The sequence below is a fragment of the Puma concolor genome, chromosome B3 (genome assembly GCF_028749965.1).
Source record: "Puma concolor isolate L17-30 chromosome B3, mPumCon1.1.hap2, whole genome shotgun sequence".
Taxonomy (NCBI): domain Eukaryota; kingdom Metazoa; phylum Chordata; class Mammalia; order Carnivora; family Felidae; genus Puma; species Puma concolor.
Genome location: NC_141672.1, coordinates 43,864,747 through 43,885,219, shown reverse-complemented (window position 1 = coordinate 43,885,219; position 20,473 = coordinate 43,864,747). Strand labels below are relative to the sequence as shown.

Genomic DNA, 20,473 nt, shown 5'->3' with positions numbered 1-20,473 from the left:
CAAAAGAAAAACAATGATAAGCCACATAGAACTGTTTTCATAGATTTCAATCCGGTGTTTGTTTTAGGGTTGAGAGAGGTGAGTGTTAACAACTACAAATTGTCCTCAGTTCAGAGAGATCTCTATGTAACTGACTCAACCATGTTGCCTGTATCTCTATAGAACCAAAGATGGTTCGAGAGCCACTCCAGTCAGGACAGCGTTTACTCTTCCATTGCTATCTATAATCCCTGCTTTAATTAAACCCACTAACTTGCTTCTCTGGAGTCACTTGGTAGTTAGAGACAGTGGGTTTGACTTTCATAAAACTTGGACTCCTTCATAGTTACCATACAAGAGTAGTGGCAGTCAAGGCGGAGGACCTTCCTATGCTAATAACTGCTTCTCCTTCCTGGCATAGCCACACTGGGAATGACTATTCCAACGTTTATTTATTTTTGGGACAGAGAGAGACAGAGCATGAACGGGGGAGGGGCAGAGAGAGAGGGAGACACAGAATCGGAAACAGGCTCCAGGCTCCGAGCCATCAGCCCAGAGCCTGACGCGGGGCTCGAACTCACGGACCGCGAGATCGTGACCTGGCTGAAGTCGAACGCTTAACCGACTGCGCCACCCAGGCGCCCCAGGAATGACTATTCCAGTACCTCCACTCTCTCCTCAGACTCAGGGAATAAAATATAGCACATTCTAGCAGGTCAGGAATTAAATTCTACACAGACGCTGCTGAACTCCTGAACTGCAATTTTTTTTTGGCTGAACTGGATATTTCAGCAGATTGAAAGTATTGGTATTTGGGTGAGAACTGAGTCCTGCTCACTCAGCAAGAAGGAGGTGGTTTCACCAAAATGCGTGGTCTGTTTCTAATTTGTTCTTTAGGTGGCACACTTACTTTTCTGCCACCCTAAGGACAAGAATATATAAGTCAGTATGTTATCTGCAGCATGGGGCCCAGCCCAAGTTTGTCCCTCCCAAATCAGGGAAATTTGGGTGAAGGCACTCCCTGGCAGATAGGCCCAACTGTGAGAAGGAAGGAGGCACAGTGAACCTACGCAAATAAAAGCTGTAGTTACGGGCAATGTGGACAGGTCAGAGGACCACCTGCTGTTCGTCCAGCCCAGCTCCAACCAGGTCATATCTGGTTACTATGGAGAAGAGAGGGATCGAAACAAAAACTTAGAACAGGAGCCGGGTGGCTCAATCAGTTAGGCATCTTGATTTCGGCGCAGCTCATGATCTCACAGTTCATGAGTTCAAGCCCTGCATCTGGCTCTGCGCTGACAGTGCGGAGCCTGCTTGGGATTCATTCATTCTCTCCCCCTCCCCATCTCTCTCTCTCTCTCTCCCTGTCTTTCTGCCCCAACCCCGCTCATGCTGTCTCTCTCTCAAAATAAGTGAACTTTTTTTTTTTTTTTAAAGAAGAACAGAATCAGTGAAGTTTGTAAAACACCTGGGGTGTGTAACACAGTCAGGAGAGAGGCTATCGCCTCATTTTGTCACAGAGCAGCTTTGGCACAGGGAGGACTGCAGGGCACTGGGGAAGGGCTGGGTGGAGCAGCTCTAGTTCCGGGTGATGCTCTAACTCGTGGAGCCTGGAGACCATGCTGCTTGGTGGAGACCTGGTATCCTGCCGGCCTGGGTGATACCCAGCCTGGGCCGGGCTTGTGTAGAAGCATGTGTTAGACATGCCAAGGGATATGTGTTGGTGAAGGGCAACTTGGCAGCAAGCTGGAGATATGTGTACACAGCTGGGGCCAAGAGTCAGTGAAATTTAGATTATGACTGTTCCCAGCTAGATTGTTTTGGGCCGGGAAATTATCTCGGCACTTTTAATTAGGATGCTTGGGTCTTATGGGAACACTGCTATCGATTTCTACTTAATTTAGCAGAGGTTATGGAAGGTCGTAACTCTACATTTTTGGACTTCAGAAGTAAAATTCAAAGGACCAACATGACTGATCGTTCTCTTATCTAAGACCTCCCCTTAGGGGCCTGGGCCAAAGTAGACCCAGTGTCTATGTGGGAATGAAAACCAGGTCATGTTTGTCTCCCGGGAGTTATAGTGCTGCTTCAGATTATGTCACCTTGACAAAGAAGGTCAGCTGAGGGTTGGCAGATGTCCTGCAGGTCAAGTGCGGTGGGTCAGTGAGGACTAGATGGAGGGGGCTGTCCTTAGGAAGGGTGAGGAGAGAGGAGTTGGATGAAAGCGATTTGGTTCTGAGTAAGGGGACACTGAGTCATTTAGCGGTTGCTGTTGTTCAACTGCTTGGGGCGGGAAGAGCAGGCTTGTTATTTTTCAGGTTCCTCTTAAGTCCAGTGACAGAAGCAACACAGCTAGAAAGTGGGAGCCCCCTGGTTGCTCAGGTGAAGCAGACTACCTTGAGTTTGGGGAGTTTTGAGAGAGAACATTAAAAAGTTCAAGTCAATTGGCCATTGACTAGGCACAGCCTCCTTAGCAGGGAGACCAAGTCTAATTCTGCCTTCTCCTCTTGCCTGCTGAGGGCTTCCGATCTCAAATTCGTTCTCCACACCCAGCCAGCCTGTGTGTGACTAAAATGTAGATGTGCGCCTGTCACCTCTGCTTAAAGACCATTAAGTGGATTTTAAATCCACTCCCCTCAATAGCTTTCCAGGCCCTTCATGACCTGCTTCCTTCCAGATGTCATCTTCTTCCTTCCTCCCCATTCTTCCTGTACTTGGTGCGTCAGCCATTTTGATCCATTCTGAGTTCCTTGAATACACCATCTGTTCTCTCCCTCTGCCTGATGCACCGTGATCCACCTGGGACACGGTAACATCATACAATATATCATGAAGGATGGACAAGGCTGCTTTAAGACCAGTGGTGATCAGAGTGCCCTGGGCCTCCAGCTCACGTCTTAACCCATGGGAGGTATACCGGTTGAACAGCTCTGATCTAATCAAGCAATAGCCTGCAGAGAACCTTCTAACCATTAACCAACCTTAGATAAGTTTGGAAAATAGAGGACAAAGGTTCCCAAGGGAATAACCCTATTATGATCATTCATCTATCCAAGGAAAGGTCAAGTGACATAGGGCATGGAAGGCAAAACCTGGAGCCACTTACCCAGCCACAGCCCGGCCATCCCACAGAGATAGCCCCACGGCAGAGCTGCAAATGAGGACCAGTGTTCCACCTTGGTGAAATACAGGACGACCGGGGTGAAAGAGATGAAGATTAAATTGAAGAAACCCAACGTGGAGACAAAGTGTGCCGCTTCACCAAAGTTGGCACTTCCGAGAAACATCTTAAACAAAACCTGGATTGGGAGAGAAACCCCTTAGCCACACAGTTAGAGACTTTGCCAGAGCAGAAAGACAAGTTCTATACAGTGAGCTAACCAGCCCAGAGTTTACCCTCTATTTCTCCTTATCCCACCACCGCCATGGCACAAAATGGACTGTGAATAAGTGATTAAAATGCCCTGCAGTCTTCACATGAAACAGCAAATGCCATAAAATGAACTCCTCATGCTGTTGGAAACTGCTGCAAGTCCTGTACTCTGTTAGCACCGCCCTCAGTTACGGGTATAGGGTGAATGGCAAATAAGAGTGCACACGAGCCCAGGAGAATCTAGGATTGAGATGCCATCAATTCTTCCCTTCAGGCATGGGATGCATTTTACCCTTATTTCGACAGATACTGAAAACTAAATTAGAGAGAGCCTGTCATTATGTTGTTGAGAGAATAATAATGGTGCCTTGGATTTATAAGCACTTTCCTCTCTGAGCTTAAAACACGTGCACAAATACTGTGTTTATTCTCCAGATTAAAACTATTTTTTTTTTCTGGATATAAATCTGTGTACAGGGGAAGAAGATAGCAAGGAGATGTCAATGGCTACCATCAAGTTACGTTGGGCTGAGGAGGGGCCGGGCCTCTAGTCCATACTTCCTGACTTTATAACCCTTCTGCTTCCTATGTGAATCCTCAAACAATGTCGAATGGAGCAGATCTTTCCGATGGTGCCCATATGGTTTTATGCATGTCAGCATATATTACCGCTCCCAGAACGAACACCCCTGTAGCATGGTCAGGAGAATTGTCTCCGTGAGATAGCCATCCCAGTGACACCGCAATTCCAGGCATGCTTTTAATGTCAACTGGACTTATTATTTTTGCTTATGAGAGACTTCAGAGGACTTGACCACGTGCTGTTCTTTGGTCACATCAGACACCTCAGTGGGGTCTCAGTTGGGGGCAAGTTAGACGCCAATGGCAATTGAGTGAAAACTTGTCAAGCTTGTCACAGAATCAGTGGGCCAGGAAATGTCAATATGGAAATAGACTCCGTGTCTTCAGAGCCGCGGTGTTGGCGAATAATCAAAACAGGCATCCAGGAGGGATGCAAAGGGCGTTTTCTGCTTTTCACAGAGAATCTTCTCATTGAAACACCAAGAGAGGTGAAAGTGGAACAGTGCTTTAGCTACAACCCGAAAGCAGGCTCTGACAAGTGGAGCTTTGGGGATAACCTTTTAGATCTGCTCTCTCAGTCCTTGCTTCTGAAGTCAGGGGCAATGACTGAATAGATTTTCCACGGATGGCAGGCGGCTCCAGTGGAGAACGAGTGGTAAGTACATAATGCAGACCAGGAGTATCCATCAGAGAGGAAAGGACGTCCTTCATTTCGCTAATAACCGCAGTTCCTGTGGCTTGGGGTTAATACATGGCAGTCGACTCTCAAGTGACAGCTTGTTTGTTCTCTTTAACACCTCATTGGAGTTAAAATAAGGACAGTGGTAGTTAAAGTAAAGAAATTTAAGAGCAGAATGGTCTTTCTCAGCCCCTGCTGCAACCAGTTGATTTCTGAGGGGCAGAGGCAGGCAGCATGGGCTTTGGAGGTGGCCAGTGGGAATTTAAATCTTGCTATCACTTTCCATCTGTGTGGCCTTGGGCAAGTTATTTAATCTTTTTTTTATTATTATTTATTTATTTTTATTTTTTATTTTTTTAAACTTACATCCAAATTAGTCAGCATATAGTGCAACAATGATTTCAGGAGTACTCCTGAAATCAAGTTATTTAATCTTTCAAACCTCAGTTTCCTCATCTGGAAAGTGGGGATAAGTACCTGTGCCTCATAAGGGTGAGTTAACACAGGTGAAAATTTCTGGCAAGTACTCAGTAAATGGTACTTATTCTTATTTATTATTATTATTATTGTTTTTACTTATTTTTATTTAAACCACTTCCCCCCCCCCACAGCCAAGATTTTCTTTGTCCTGCCTTCTTTTATGACTTAAGTCTAAGCTATGACTACACAAAAAAGTGCACGACATACCTTGTATAATGCAGACGTAGAGGCTGAACCCACTGCAAAGGCCACTCCTATGATCGAATCAGTGTGGAAATTATCTGCATATGCCATCATGACGATGCCGGTAATGGCCATTATTGCGGCAACTATCTGTCAAATAGAATGCAAAGGAATTAAAAAAAATTGATGCCTCCATATCTCAGAGCAAGCCATTGAAGACTTCATGAGAGTTGCTAAATGCTTCCTCAAACCCAATTACCTCTTGTACGTCGCTGTTTCAATGCGAGAAGGGTCAGTATTAACAAGAAATCAGTATGCTCCTGAGACATCCAGGCAGAGAATATAAAAGCTGCTCCCATTCTAATTAAGGGTTAGTAATTTTAGTGTAATTTTTTCGCTCAACTTCCCAGAGATTAATATCCGTGTTGGCGAAATGAATTTCACAGGAAATCACTCCAGAGCATTTTCGTCTATACTGTATGCTTTTTCTTCAAAACAATTCAGCATACATTTTAATCAGCTCCTTGGATCAATGCATGGTTTTGAAGATCGACACATAACCAGGACTTGATTAGGGAGACCTAACATTGATGCAGCTAAGAGGCAAAATTTAAGCCACGGGGCGGGGAGCGGGGGGAAAGGAAAACAAATCATCTCTTATAGTGATTTACAAGGAGTGGGCAGAGTTTTCACTGGTACTTGGAATGTCAAAGGGAGACTAGTTCTTCCTTCTTTTTACGTGCGAATTAAACCACAAATAAGATAATTTCATCTCATTACTCTAGATCATTAACCGCACAAATTTGATTGAAATCATAATGGTACGATATTTCGATAGGATGCTTGAAATATTCAAAACAGGAGTCCACTCCCTTAGTGAAATGCTGATTTACATCTGTTTCTTAAATGATCTTGAACTGATTCTGCTGGAAAACATTTCAAAGCTATAGTAAACAGTAAAATAACAGGCCCTGGAATAGGAAACAATACGTCATTTCCTTGTGAAATAGTCTCACTTTTAAATCAAGATGCAACTTTGCGAGAAATTTATAGGTTACGTGGCAGTTAATTTTGTTAGGTTTCAGTTCTGAGTATTCCCAAGTAAATCAATTCCTCCGTAGATAGCTTTTCCACGTATGTGGGGGTTTTTTGGCCCTTCTGAATATTAGTGAATTATTTATTGCAACAAAATGTAGATCTTCAACATGTAACCATAGACTTGCTCCAGGCCAGCGCCGAGTATGGTGGCGATGACACGTTATCGTTTAGATGCTGCTAAAGCAATTCTTTTGTTAATGACCATGAAAAGCAAGTGAACTGTCGGTTTCAGACCTAGCTTCATACTAAAGCATCTTTTATGAAAAACAGCAGGAGTACTTGAGAACAGACGCTGACATGTCAGCAGTGAAAAACCGTCTTCATAAAGCGTTTTTCCGGGAGGCTGCTTGATGGGAGACGTTTCTCTTGCTGAGTGAATATCGTATTCTCTAAAGCTCCCAGGCATGTGTTCTAGTTAGACCATGCCTCAAACTAGAGGGAATAGAATCTAATACACACACCATGAGATGTCAAGGAAATTTTCCAAACAAGAAGTAATAGACTCATAAATAAACATGGTGTAGGGGTTATCTAGACTTAGAAATTGTGTGAGGGTTATCATTTTCTTTGATTTGGGGATTTATAGTTCAGCCAAGGACTTGCAACAATCCTTTGGGCAGTCTGATTTCAGACAAATGAAAAGTCATGTTAGACGCTGGCGTTTTGTTTTTGTTTGTGTGTTTAAATAATATTCATGGGTCGAAGTCTTCAGGTGCACAAGTAGATTTCCCTCATAAGACTGAATTTGCAGGACAATAAATTTGAATTGGTATTTGTTTTCTTTCAGCCAAGCATCAGTTGTGTTTTCTTGTTCACATCAAGATGGGATTAATAGAATACAGTGTTAATTGCAATTAACTTTAACTTTGTCACTTTAACTGTAACTGTAACTTTAACATGATGTACTGTTTCATATTTAAAATTATCAAAATTATTGTATAATCCATAATATTTGGGTTTAGGCAACTGTGCATAATATATAATTCTGAGTTTAGGGAATTATGAAAACAAACAGCCTATACAAAATAAAATAAAACACGAAAACACTGTCTGGAAAGTGATGAACATTTAACACTAATCACCCCCCGGCTATGACTTCAGTTAGGAGCACTTCCTTTTCTGAGTCAGCCTTTAGTAAAAATATATATGCTTAGTATGTCTACTATAAGTATTCCCAAGATAGAAATTGGGTATGGAGAAAGATGATAAATTTTATAGCAATTCAAAATTATAACTATGATGAGCCTCTTAAAGGTCTCCATTACATTTTATATTCAAGTGCTTGTGGAAATATTAGCCAGACCACTTAAATTGACATTATCAATTACACCAGTGTTTCTTTCAATTGCTTTCATGGAGAGAAGCATTTTTCATGTCGCAGGGCTGGACAATGTGGTTAGTTACGTTCTACAAGCATGAAAATCTGAATATTTGAGATGTTAGAAAAATTCTTTTCTATGGTATGAACAGTAATTGATAGGTTATATAGGTTTGCTGTGGGGGGGAGAAGATAAGCTAAATTATTTTCCACATTTTTTTACTTAAATCTCATAGCTAATAGAACATTTTCTGTGGCTGCGTTTTAAGAAATGTTCAATGTGCTTCTTATCTACAGAGTTGGAACTAAAGGACGAGAGCTCAGCTAATCTAGGAAATGCAGGAAAATGCTGGATGGAAGGCTCAGTGGAGTGGTCATGCGGATGCTCCCACAGTGGCTCTCCTTGGCACCACTGGTTAATTGCAGAATAAATACTATTCAAATTTCCAGAGAACAAACAGCCTCAGCACAGATCTGAGTCTCAGACATCTTCAGAATTCACCAGTTATCAAGGAAGGATGAATAGTCTATTCTTTTGAATAAAAGACATAAAATGACTCTTCTCGAGCTCAGGACACTGGAAATGTGCCTGCAGAAAGCCAGTGCCTTAAATACTGTGTCGGAAATGCGCGTGTGTGCACATCCACATGGTGACAGCCACAAAAATGCCTTTGAGCCCATTAGCATCCGTATGAGGGACGCTTCTGCTGAAAACACACCATTTCATGGCGGCACCTGTTTGGCTTCAGAAAAACGTGGCTCTCCTCACAATCTATTCCAGTTCCAGCCCTCTAGCTAACCAGACTTGTTCTGAGTAAGACAGAAAACGCACCACTGCCACGATCTGAATCTGCTTTGGGTGAGAATGTTAGTAACCATAATGACCATAAAACTGCCAATGCCTCAGTTTCAACTTTGGAAACCTCTCAGTCCCCTCACATCATGGTGTGCCCATCTTGGGTGGGGGGCGGGGAGGGGAGTACCCTGTGGAAAAGAATTCATTTAGTCCATTTTCCCAGCCTACCTCTTCAGGGACATTTCTTCCTGAGCCAGCTACCTTCCTCTGCAGGCTCAGCCCCCAGTGAGAGCCTCCCATCAACTTTGAGGGCTGATCAGAGGGAGACCATGAGGCTGTTTGAGTGTGTTCCTAAAGCCCAAAGATGGCTTTCGAGTAAACATTTGATACTCTCACCGTGGTATATACCACATGCGACCCTGCAGGAAAGCTACGTTTCTGTCATCTTTCAAAGAATTCGTAGATAAATAGCTAGAGATAAAAGCCAGAGAAGCATCTGGCTTTTGACTGTTTTTATTTCCCTGTATCGTCATTTCTTTCCTTTTTCGTCTCGGGCCCTCAAAAACCACAGGCGTCTGGCCCTTCTCTTGATCTCTGTGAGGGTTTACCAGCCTCATTACTTCGCTGTGTTTCTCATTGACAAAATGGCTTCCAGAATTATTATTTGAGTAACAGTATCAGTTCTTCTAGGGTTCAGGGTATTGAGATGAAGCTTGAATTGCTTCTCTTTCTAATTGCAACTGGAATAGCTTTCCTCAAGTTGCCTTGTGGTTAACTCTGTTTCTAAGGCTGGGTGAGCATGGAGGTGTTTCACTGGCTCACGACGCACCCCTGAATCCCGAGACTACAGCAGCCCCTAGAATGGAGGGCCTCAAAACGACACTGCTGGCAGGATTGTTCTCAAGTTCAAGACTAAAGGTCGGCAGCTCAAGGTGGGTTACACGTTAATAGCTTGGCCAGTGAGACCTGCACTGATGATCATCCTTGTCCTCTCTGAGTACATTTTCTTTCTTTCTATCTTTTAAAAAAATGTTTCTTTTTTACTTATTTTTGAGAGAGAATGTGTGAATGCAGGGAAGGGGCAGAAAGAGGAGAGCACAGAGGATCCAAAGCAGGCTCTGTGCTGAGAGCAGAGAGCCTGATGAGGGGCTTCCCAAACTGCGAGATCATGACATGAGTCGAAGTTGGATGCTTAACCCACGGAGCCACCCAGGCTCCCCAATAGAGTCCATTTTCAAGGAACTGGGACTATGCAGAATCCTTCAACTTGTCCGCATGCTACATTTAAGGTTCCATGAAGGTGAACCATCTGTTTTACTCAGATCCCGTGAAATTGGACAAGAGTTGAAGTGTGAGAAATGAAAGAGGTGGGCAGTATATAGCTGTACAGATTGTGTGTGTGTGTGTGTGTGTGTGTGTGCGCGTGAGTGAGGGTGGAGGGTGCCTGGGGACAGGTCCAACCCAAGGAGTTCAGAGCCCCAAACCAAGACTCCCACGCTCCACCCCCCTACACACACATCTATTTTTATATGAATAAAATCTGTCTGAAAATGATCTCAAAGGGAGACCAGGATGGAAAAGAGGGAAAGAAATGCCAGATGGAAAGACCTAACAGGCACATGTGGAGACTAGAGTAGATCTGTTGATGACATCTTGTTAAGGGGTTATGGATTCCTTGTGTGCATAAAATTGGAGAGCCATTCCACCTCATCTTTTTCCTCTGTATTCACAAATTCTTCTCCCGCCAGGAGGGGGATGAAAAGGATGAGCCCAGCTACGCAGCCTCTGGTGCCTCCTCCAGGAAGCATGAAGGTTCTGGGTAGAAGATTCTGCACTGCACATGAATGTACAGCTACTGCATCAATGTCAACCAAAGGCAAGATGTAAACAAAAGGTTATCTTGAATCTTATCTAAATATGTAATGTTGGCACGAATCAGTACGAGCTCACCTCCAGGGCCCTGATTTAGGGCACTCTGGAGCCCAATTTGAATTTGGAGAACTGCAGGTTGAGCAATGAAAGATTCAGTTTAACTGACATACTCCAGTCGGTCCTTGGCAGATCTTGGAAAGTGTCCAAACGAGGCACAGTTTGGAAAGTTAACTGCATAGGGACCCAATTACAGCTAGGAAATATGTGGGTGTCAAAGTGAAGAGACACAAATTCATTTCCTGAATCTGCTAAGGAAGTTTGGGGTCTGCTGATCCATTTACCACTGACCAATTTTCTCCCTACGTTCAAGGAAATTTAAAAATGAACGAAAATTTTCAATCAATAATATAAAACGTAAAGGAGGGACAAGATCTGAAAGAAAGAGTTTCAACTTTCCAGTCTGACATTTACTTTTCAAATTTGAGTGAAACTGATACCAGAGACAGAGAAGAAAACCCCAACCAGTGGCTCATTTTCTTTGAGGAGAACCTTTTTTTATTAATGCAATTTCTTTGGTTTTCATGAATTTAAGAACCGTAGCTAAACAAGACAGGTTCTTGAAGATGAGAACCTGGCAGGTTCCTCAAAGCTGAAAGAGCTGAATTCTCACCAATAGTTGTGCAATTAAAAAAGAAAGATCTTTTTAAAAAGTTTACTAATTTTCATGGGATGATCATATATCAGCCGTAAGCAACTGGTCATGAAAGGGTTTTTAACACAACAATGTTTACCAGCAAATTGGCTGAAATGATTTTATGAAAGAAATATAATGGTACAACAAAATTACCTTTCCATCTGTAATTCAAATATTCCAAAAAACCACAAAATATTAACAAGTTATTCATAATATGTAATTAGTTTTTCTGTGAGCATTGCTATTTCTAGCCAATTAGTGCTCCAGAGAAACACATATTTACTGGTTTTACAACTTAAAGCATCCTTCTTTCTGTCCGTGGTGTCATGTTTTAAAATGTTTATTTTGAGAGAGAGAGTGAGTGGGTGTGAGGGGGGGAGGGGCAGAGAGAGGCAGGGAGAAAATCTCAAATGGGATCCCACTGTCAGTACAGAGCCCAATGCGGGGCTTGATCCCACAAACCATGGCATCATGACCTGAGCCGAAATCGAGAGACACTTAACTGACTGAGTCACCCAGGCGCCCACATGGTATCATTTTTGATGTGAAAAATAGAAGTAGGAAATGTGATCATCTTAAATGTGATCATTCTTGGGGTCAAATGAAAATTATAATCCAAAAACTGTCAATTTGTAAACCACTGAAGCCTCAGAATGAATCAAAAATACACATTTTAATCTGATGACTGAAAGCCCCACTTTCAGGGGCACCTGGGTGGCTCAGTCGGTTAAGCCTCTGACTTTGGCTCAGGTCATAATCTCACCATTCATGGGTTCGAGCCCCAATTCAGGCTCTGTGCTATCAGCTCAGAGCCTGTAGCCTGCTTTGGATTCTGCGTCTCCCTCTCTCTCTCTCCCCTCCCCTGCTCATACTCTGTGTGTCTGTCTCCCTCAAAAATAAATAAACATAAAACATTTTTTTAAAAAGAAAGCAACACTTTAACTATAAAAAAAAGAGAATAGTCTAAGCGGAGTGGCTTTTGCAGGCCATGCTTTGATTACTTATGGACGTAGGCAATAAAAACTACATTTATGTTGTCAGTATTCGAATTGCCCTCTTTTAATTTCTCAAATGACCCAATTATACATGTTCTCAATATGTCTCATGAAAAAAAGAATGGCTGATACTGTCAAAAGGCAAAATGCTGAATATGTTTTGGTTCTTCTCATATTCCATGACCTGATTACGGGCATCATTAAAATTACACCTTGGCATGACATTAAACACTTCCTAATGTTTCACAGTGAGGAGTGAAACATTTCCTGTCATTTAAGAAGAAAAACATGTGACTTCTACCAGCATGCCTGACATTGTTTACCATCTTGCCATCTAAGATATCTTAATTTATGTATATAAATGTATGTGTATATTTATTAACAAGTGCTCATTGGGTATTTAACATTTTTTTTCTATTGGGTCTTATTACTTACAGAGGCTGTATTAGTTTCCTGAGGCTGCTGTAACAAATTACCACAAACCTGGTGACTAAAAACAACAGAAATTTATTTTCTCACAGTTCTGGAGGCCAGAAGTTCACAATCCAGCACACCCATGCTCCCAGCGGCAGCTCTAGGAGAGAAAGCATCCCTTGGCTCTTCCAGGTTCTGGTAGCTTCCCTGGCTTTCCTGGGCTTGTGGCCACAGCACTCCAATCTCTGTCTGTCTGGTCACATTGTCTTCTCCTCTTCTGTGTGTCTGTCCTGTGTGTTTGTCTTTTATAAGGATATCTGTTACTGGAATTAGGGCCACCTAAATACTCTAGGATGATCTCCTCTTTCTAAATCCTTATGTTAAATTGTGCCTGCAAAGTGTTTTCAACAATAGCCAAATTATGGAAAGAACCCAAATGTCCATCAACTAATGGATAAAGAAGACATGGTTTATACATACAATAGAATACCACTTGGCAATGAGAAAGAATGAAATCACGCCATTTCATGATTCCATGGAACTGGAAGGTATTATGCTAAGTAAAATAAGTCAGAGAAAGATAGATATCATATGTTTTCACTCAAATGTGGATCTTGAGACTCTTAACAGAAGACCATGGGGGAAGGGAAGGGGAAAAAATAGTTACAAAGAGAGGAAGGGAGGCAAACCATAAGAGACTCATTAATACAGAGAACAAACTGAGGGCAGATGGGGGCAGGGAGAAGGGAAAATGGGTGATGGGCACTGAGGAGGGCACTTGTTGGGATGAGCATTGGGTGGTGTATGTAAGTAATGAACCATGGGACTCTACCCCAAAATTCAGGAGCACCCTTTACACACTATATGTTAGCCAACTTGACAATAAATCATATTCAAAAAAAGAAAAATAATACAAAATGAAAAAGAAAAAATAATTACGCCTTCAAATAAGGTCACATTCATAAGGACTGGGGATGAAGGTGTGGGCACCTTATTGAGGACCATCATTGAACCCACTATAGATGCCAATTTATTTTTTTTTTATTTGAGAGAGAGAGAGAGAGAGAGGGAGAGAGAGAATCTTAAGCAGACTCCACGCTTAGTGCAGAGCCTAATGTGGGGCTTGATCCATGGGCTGATCATGACCTGAGCCAAAATCAAGAGTTGGATACTCAACTGACTGGGCCACTCAGGTGCCCCTATAGATGCCAGTTTTAAAATGGCGATGGTTTGTTGCCTCTTGGCAGATTTCCTAAATCTTTGGTTTAAATATAAGTTACACAGCTGAGTTTTTTAACTCTCAAACACAGAACCTCTTTTGATAGGACATCTTGCATCAGTAAGTTCCATGGTTAAATGCATTAATTCACTCTAAAACAACTGATTTTCTCACTGGTAAATCTAATAGTGAATGTATTGATTCCCTTTGAGTATTCAGATGCCATTGAAAAGGCAAAAAAAGACCCTATATCTCCTCTCTTTCCCCTTCTTCTGACAAGGCCTTCCAAACTCTCATGGATAATCCATGATGCTAGCAAATAGAAAAGAGTCCTCGTAAACATGAATTTATTTACTATATCCTCAAATATCTACTGAGCTCCATTTTGTCCCCTGCATTATTCTAGGTATTCGAGATAGAGGCAGAGCTGGCTTCATGGGCATATGGCCTGTGCAGATGCATAGGTCTTCATGATTAGAAGGGCCTTGCCCTTGGTTTCATGCTCTGTTGTTGCTGCCTTGAAATTATTGATAATGTTTTAAAGAGTGATCCCTGTGTTTGCTTCCACACTAGGTCCCACGAATTATATAGCCCATCCTGAATGGGGCAGCAAGCAGTGCAGGGAAGGTCCCCGCTCTCCAGGATTTGTCAGGGTACCTGATGGTAGGCAGCCAGCACGGGTGCTCGATGTGCAAAAACATGATGCTAAGCTTTCTGGATGTCAAATCTAAGATTGGCTGGGGGAGAGTGTCGTACCATATCTGGGTATACTCTAATGCATCCTGGACTGATTCAGAGTTTATCTTATCTTCTTTTATTTATTTTTTATTTTTTATTATTTTGGGAGAGCACGGGTGGGGGAGGGGCAGAGAGAGGGGTACAGAGGATCTGAAGCAGGCTCTGTGCTGATAGGCTGACAGCAGTGAGTCCGATGTGGGGCTCAAACTCATGGACCGTGAGATCATGACCTGAGCCGAAGTCAACCTACAGAGCCACCCAGTTGCCCCTCTCATTTTGTCTTCTGTAGCTTTCTACTTCTCGTTCATGTCAAGCTTCCATTCTGAATTTCTGAGTAGCATCTCCCAAGACATAATCAGAATTTGCTATTAAAAAGAAGTTTTAAGGGTTAATGGCTGTCATCAACTCTCTTTCTAATATTAATTTCCGCAATTAGGGGGACAAGGACCCTGGGATCATTGCAGTAAGAACAATATTTTGATAGCAAAATATGTTTCACATCCAGTCTTGGACATCTCTTTCAGAGAAGAATTGTGTGATGTTTATCTTCTGGGAAAAGGCTTTTCATTTCATTTCTACTCTTTCTAAAGAATTATTTTCTCAATATTTTCATCATGGTGGCATTCCAGATACATGAATGAGATCTGGCTCCTGAAACCTCCATGACTTTCCATCAATCTAACAGAACAAGCATGCAAGATAAAATCTTTTAAGAAGTCCGTATCACTTCTGAAAGGAATAAACTCAGAACTGAAGTGGTCGGTGGAAGTTTAATACAGTTCAATTGAGGATCTGTACCCCAAAGTACAAGTTGGTGCTTTTCGTTGCATTTCTGGATTAGTCACGCTAGATATATAGCCACTTTTAACAGCATTGTGCCGTTACCAGTGACTTTAATTACTGTTTGGTAACCTTATCTACTTACACCAATGTTAATTAAATCCATCTCGGGCTGGGGGGAGGGAAAGCATGAGGGAATTGTCCCAACGTATGGTGACTGGAAAAAAAAATCATAATCTTTGTTGTGACTAATTTTCCCAGACCCCTTCACCCTGAGGATAGAAGGAGTTGGTCACACCATTAATCCTAAAAAAAGAACTTATCTTCTCTGTTTTAGTGGCTCCTGTCGAAATCAGCCGACTGCCCAAGGGAGACCATCTCTGTCTTTTCATGATATTGTAACTGCCTGGGTGTTCTAATGCATCTTCAAATTCTAATTTGTACTCAGAACCAATGGGGAAAGTTTTACAGAAATTTCACGAAACAAAGCAGCACTCCTGATGCCAAGGATCTACAATTACGGGTGGCCTCACACATTGAATCAAGTGTGCCATTACCCTCACTCCCATGAACCTGTCTTTCAGCACGATCCACGACAGCAAGAAGACAAAGGCTTTGTTACAACAGAACAGAGCAGAGACATCCGTGGCTGTCAACTTCTTTAAAGCCAGTAAATACAGGTAATTAGTCAAAGTCCATAGAATAGAAAAGGGAGCAGTTCTTTTAAGGAAGAGCTTCAATGTCAGACCATCTTCACCAAAAATCCGACTGCATTCCCTAGGAAAGAAAAAAAGGTTGTCAGGTATTAATTGTGACATACTTTGCGTTGTCTAACTCTTGACGGTCATTTTCTGGCAAGAGCACAAACGCCAATGCCCATCATGCATCTGTGGAACTTACTGAACCCAGGCCTCCCATCTCTGGGCCACTACAGGGGCAGAGGGTTCCATGGAAAAGAGCCCATGTCTCTCCAGGCGCAGAGCGAAGGCCCTTTCCTATCTAGATATTCTCTCGAGATGGCTGGGACAGCCATTCTGCTGCTGAACATTCTCAGAGAAGCCTGGAGAAACAGGGAAATGAGTCATTTTCAGAGTTACTGTTAGAAGAGAGAGAAGGTTCTTTCCCAATGGGCAAATGCAATAGGACCAGGAGGGTCACTACTGTGTGAACAGGTATAGACAACTTGCAGCTTCACATATGGTGAAGAGCCACACACAGTTTGGAATTTTATTTTTCCTAAAAGACTATGCCTCTTCCTTATCTTTCTGCCCAGTTGAATAATTTGTTTTTCTTCTAGCATTTTTAAGACAGGAAAAAAAAAAAATGAAGGTTCTGTGATGACCTCCAAATGGTAAATAAATAAATAATCAAATGCAAGTTGTATTTATATACACACAATTGGCGGTTTTGGAGGAATTACATGAATTTAATTGTATAAAAATAATCAGTTCCATTAAATCTTTGATTTGTTTGCTTATTTTTTTTATGTTTATTTTTGAGAAAGAGACAGACATAGCATGAGTGGGGCAGGGGCAGAGAGAGAGAGAGAGAGGGAGGGAGACACTGAATCCAAAGCATGCTTTAGGTTCTGAGCCGTCAGTACAGAACCCAACACGGGGCTCAAACCCACGAACCGTGAGATCATTACCTGAGCCAAAGTCAGACGCTTAACCGACTGAGCCACCCAGGCACCCCATTTGATGATTAAACCAAGGTGCCATTTCAATCAAAACGTTCAAACTAGTGATACAGACAAGCAATAATGATATGATAGAAAAACTTTGACTATGGACTGAAAATAGGCTCGCCATTGGGTAACTCAGATTTATTTTTTTTTTTATTCAGTTGTTCATGAACATCCAAGAATTTACTGGGCAACTATAATGTTCCAGGAAGTGTTTTCAAGAGTAGCATAAATATCTTGTTTAAGGAACAAGTTCCTAATGTTTGCATGGTTATAATGAAATTACGCGGTTCTAGTTGGTTATTAGCATTAGTTTTTCTTCTAAATTTTTCTGAAGAGAAACAGTTGTGCCTCAAAGTATTGCAAACCAAAGTAATCTCTAGCCAATGTCTGCCTCACACGCATGAAGCAACTTACTCCACAGGAGGGCCACATGAAGGGAGGGAGTGACAAAGTGGTGAGGCTCTAAGCATTGGAGTATGGCCTTCAATGTCAAGTCTCATGGCAAACGCTGCTTCCCAGCAGCTGAGAATTCTGGGAATTGTAGGCCAGCAAATCCAGGGAGGTTAAAAATGCATATTGCACATATAGAAACTTGTGTAATAGTTTTACTGTTTATGTGGGAGACAACGAAAAAGGAAGGATTGTTTTTTAATAAAAATGTGATTTAAGCATGGGACCCTTGATTTCGGCTGAGGTCATGATCTCACGGTTTTGTTCGTGGATTTGAGCCCCGAGACAGGCTCTGGGCTGACAGCAAGGAGCCTGCTTGGGATTCTCCCTCTCTCCCTCTTTCTGTGCTCTTCCCTCACTTGTCCTCATACATACTCATGTGCTGCCTCTCCCAAAATAAACTTTTTAAAAAATGTGATTTCCTGAAGGTAAATTTTAATTTGAAAGAGACAAAACTTCAAGGAAGGGATGAAATAATCTAAAAACAAATTCTTTTGTAAACAGAAATCGCACACGCTCACACACACAGGGAAATGGACAGCATCTCTCAAGCCCTGCAGCCGAGGAGATACAGTGAATCAGAGCCACACACAGACCAAGCAGCAGTTTGCCCGGGACATCCTGGCATTTTCTGCATTCTCTTCGTTTTCTGCATTCTGGTTGTGCTCCCAAAGGGATCTGCCCTGTGAGAAAGTCTGCCAGAGAGAGCTGGCGTTCAGAGTCATGGGCTCATCCTGATATCTATAACTACTAAATGGCTTTTTAGGTATTTAAAAAACTTTTAAATATTCCTTTATATGTATATTTTTTCAATGTTTATTTTTGAGAGAGCACGAGCCAGCAAGAGCAGGGCGGGGGGGGGGGGGGGGGGGGAGGGGGGAGGGGCGGAGAGGGGATCTGAAGCAGGCTTGCGCAGACAGCAGAGAACTCAGTGCTGTCACAAGTACCCCTGAGATCATGACCTAAGTCGAAGTGGGTCGCTCAACCCACGGAGCCACCCAGGCGCCCCCCAAATGGCTTTTTAAATACACATTTATGAAGAACCACAACAAACCCATTTCTGATGAAAGGATTTCTTTTCATATCATTGGCCCTGGCCAGTGATGGTTCTTCCTTCCCAGAGCCCACCGTCATGCTGGGTTCAGGGCTCTCAAGCAAAGACTTTGAATCCAGGAGAGCACACATTCTGAACCCACGGGGAGGCACAGGGACAGGGAGAGCCCCTCCCCCAAGGGGGTGGAGATTGTTCCTTTCACCTGGCTCATCCTGTCCCCCTCCCTGGTGTTGGCTTCCTTAGTGTTCCCCTCTTTCTCCCTCCTCTCACTGCCAACCCTATAGCAGGAATTAAAAATGCTCTCCGCTCAAACGCCAGGTCACCTGTGTAGAACTTTTTGCTATTTAAGCATTATGTACTAAGAAATGGGAAAATTCAAAAAAAGAAAGGATTTCTTTCTATCAATAAGCAAGTAACTGGTCTCTCCTTGGAATGATGAGATCAGAATTTCTAGACAAGAGGCACTGATGGGTGGTAAAGCTTAGACTGAAGCTTAGAAGCTGGGGGACACTAATAATTTAATTATGTTCAACATTGTTATAGCACTCAGTAGTTACTGAACCCCTTCTGTATGTCAGATGACATCTTAAGCACATTTCATAGGTGTATGACATAGACAAATATATCTTTAGCTCTAGCTTCATGCTTTCTAGAGACTTTTTCCTTTAAGGAAACATCCCTGTCAAAACTATGGCTTATAAATTTTTTCTTATTAAATTTAAAATTCATGTGATACAATTAAATTCTCTTCATGGTTTATATGAAATGATTGTAATATCCAAAACAATTTCCAAATGCACAATTCCCACGATCTAGATCTGATACATTATTGAAAATTCTTTTGAGGTTAGTGATAAGAAAACCACTGAAAATGCTTTCATACCATTCAAAGAAAATGAGAAAAGAGAGGGTCTGGCGCAACGGGACAAATTCTGTTTCCAGTCTCATACACTAAGTCTGTTTTCCCCGTGTTCTGCCACGAGAGCTTCGGGGAGGGCCTCCTTGGCAGATGGTGTTAATGAGTCTACAAGGCAAAAAGATCAAGGATCTTAGGATTTTCTGGCAATGTTTACCTCTCATACGGAGGGGCCCTCTGGAGAATATTCTCTTCAAAGACAATGTTTTCTGCTTGACAATAAAAGCTCTTTGATTCGGCTTCAGAAATGGTCAAGTTCACTCTACCTGCACTAACAGGTGGAGGTGTCTTGTCAAATCACAGGTCTCACTAAATGTAGAGTTAGTCAGACATGAGAGATGTAGTGGAGATGAAACCCATTCCCAAAACAACATTTCTGTCAGCAGCAGCCTCTTGGTGTAAATGTGTTATCTTAAATATAACCCACTTGGCTTGCTTTGAGGCGTTCTGAGGTACTACATCCCATACTAAACTTTTGTTGTTTTTATCAGTATGTGTGTCCAAACCCTAGGAGCGCCGGAGTAAAACATACATGCTATGGGTAAACTATTTTCAGACAGGGAGAATTTTAGTCTGATCATGTCCCCTGCAATCGCTTATTAAATATTGTTATTAAAAAGAACTTATGCCCCAGGGCGCCTGGGTGGCTCAGTCGGTTAAGCATCCAATTTCGGCTCAGGTCATGATCTCACGGTTTGTGAGTTCGAGCCCCGTATGGGACTCTGTTGCTGGCAGCTCAGAGTCTGGAGCCTGACTGCAATTTTGTATTTCCCTCTCTGCCCCTCTCTGGCTCGCCACCTTTCTCTCTCTGTCTCAATAAAAAAACATTTTAAACAAACAAACAAAAAAGACCTTATTCCCCAAGATCATGTCTATTTTGATGGGAATCAAATACAAAGTATCTTTAGCAGTCACAAATAGGTATAAGACTTATTTCTTTCCTTCAAACCAGAAAACATTTATTTTTTTATAAATTGGTTTTGTTTAATTTTAATTGAATTATCATGGATACCATGGAAAATCAGCTCACAGTGTGACTCTAATATTTCAGGGCACTTCCAAGCTGGTGACAGAAAATGGAAGTTGAAGGTACACGCTTTGCAGTTTGTCTGATAAATTCACTTCTTTTCAGTAAGTACGGGGGCAAGAAAGAAATGTTATTTCGG

General features: G+C 42.3%; 1 protein-coding gene and 1 long non-coding RNA gene across 3 annotated transcripts in view; one reads left to right on the top strand and one right to left on the bottom strand.

Annotated features, from left to right (window-relative positions):
• The window catches only part of LOC147579937 (uncharacterized), an 82,888-nt gene extending 71,494 nt beyond the window's left edge, over positions 1–11,394 (top strand). Inside the window, exons 2-4 of the long non-coding RNA XR_015252349.1 lie at positions 7,990–8,559; positions 9,277–9,420; positions 10,237–11,394. This is a non-coding gene — a long non-coding RNA (uncharacterized LOC147579937). The remainder of the gene's footprint in view (positions 1–7,989; positions 8,560–9,276; positions 9,421–10,236) is intronic.
• The window catches only part of SLC35F4 (solute carrier family 35 member F4), a 364,805-nt gene that overhangs the window by 4,323 nt on the left and 340,009 nt on the right, over positions 1–20,473 (bottom strand). For both annotated transcript variants that reach the window (XM_086709658.1, XM_086709657.1), the window contains exons 4-6: positions 15,758–15,977; positions 5,301–5,426; positions 3,086–3,278 (exon numbers count right to left, since the gene is read on the bottom strand). In XM_086709658.1, the coding sequence (XP_086565784.1) occupies positions 3,086–3,278; positions 5,301–5,426; positions 15,758–15,977 (539 nt within the window). The remainder of the gene's footprint in view (positions 1–3,085; positions 3,279–5,300; positions 5,427–15,757; positions 15,978–20,473) is intronic.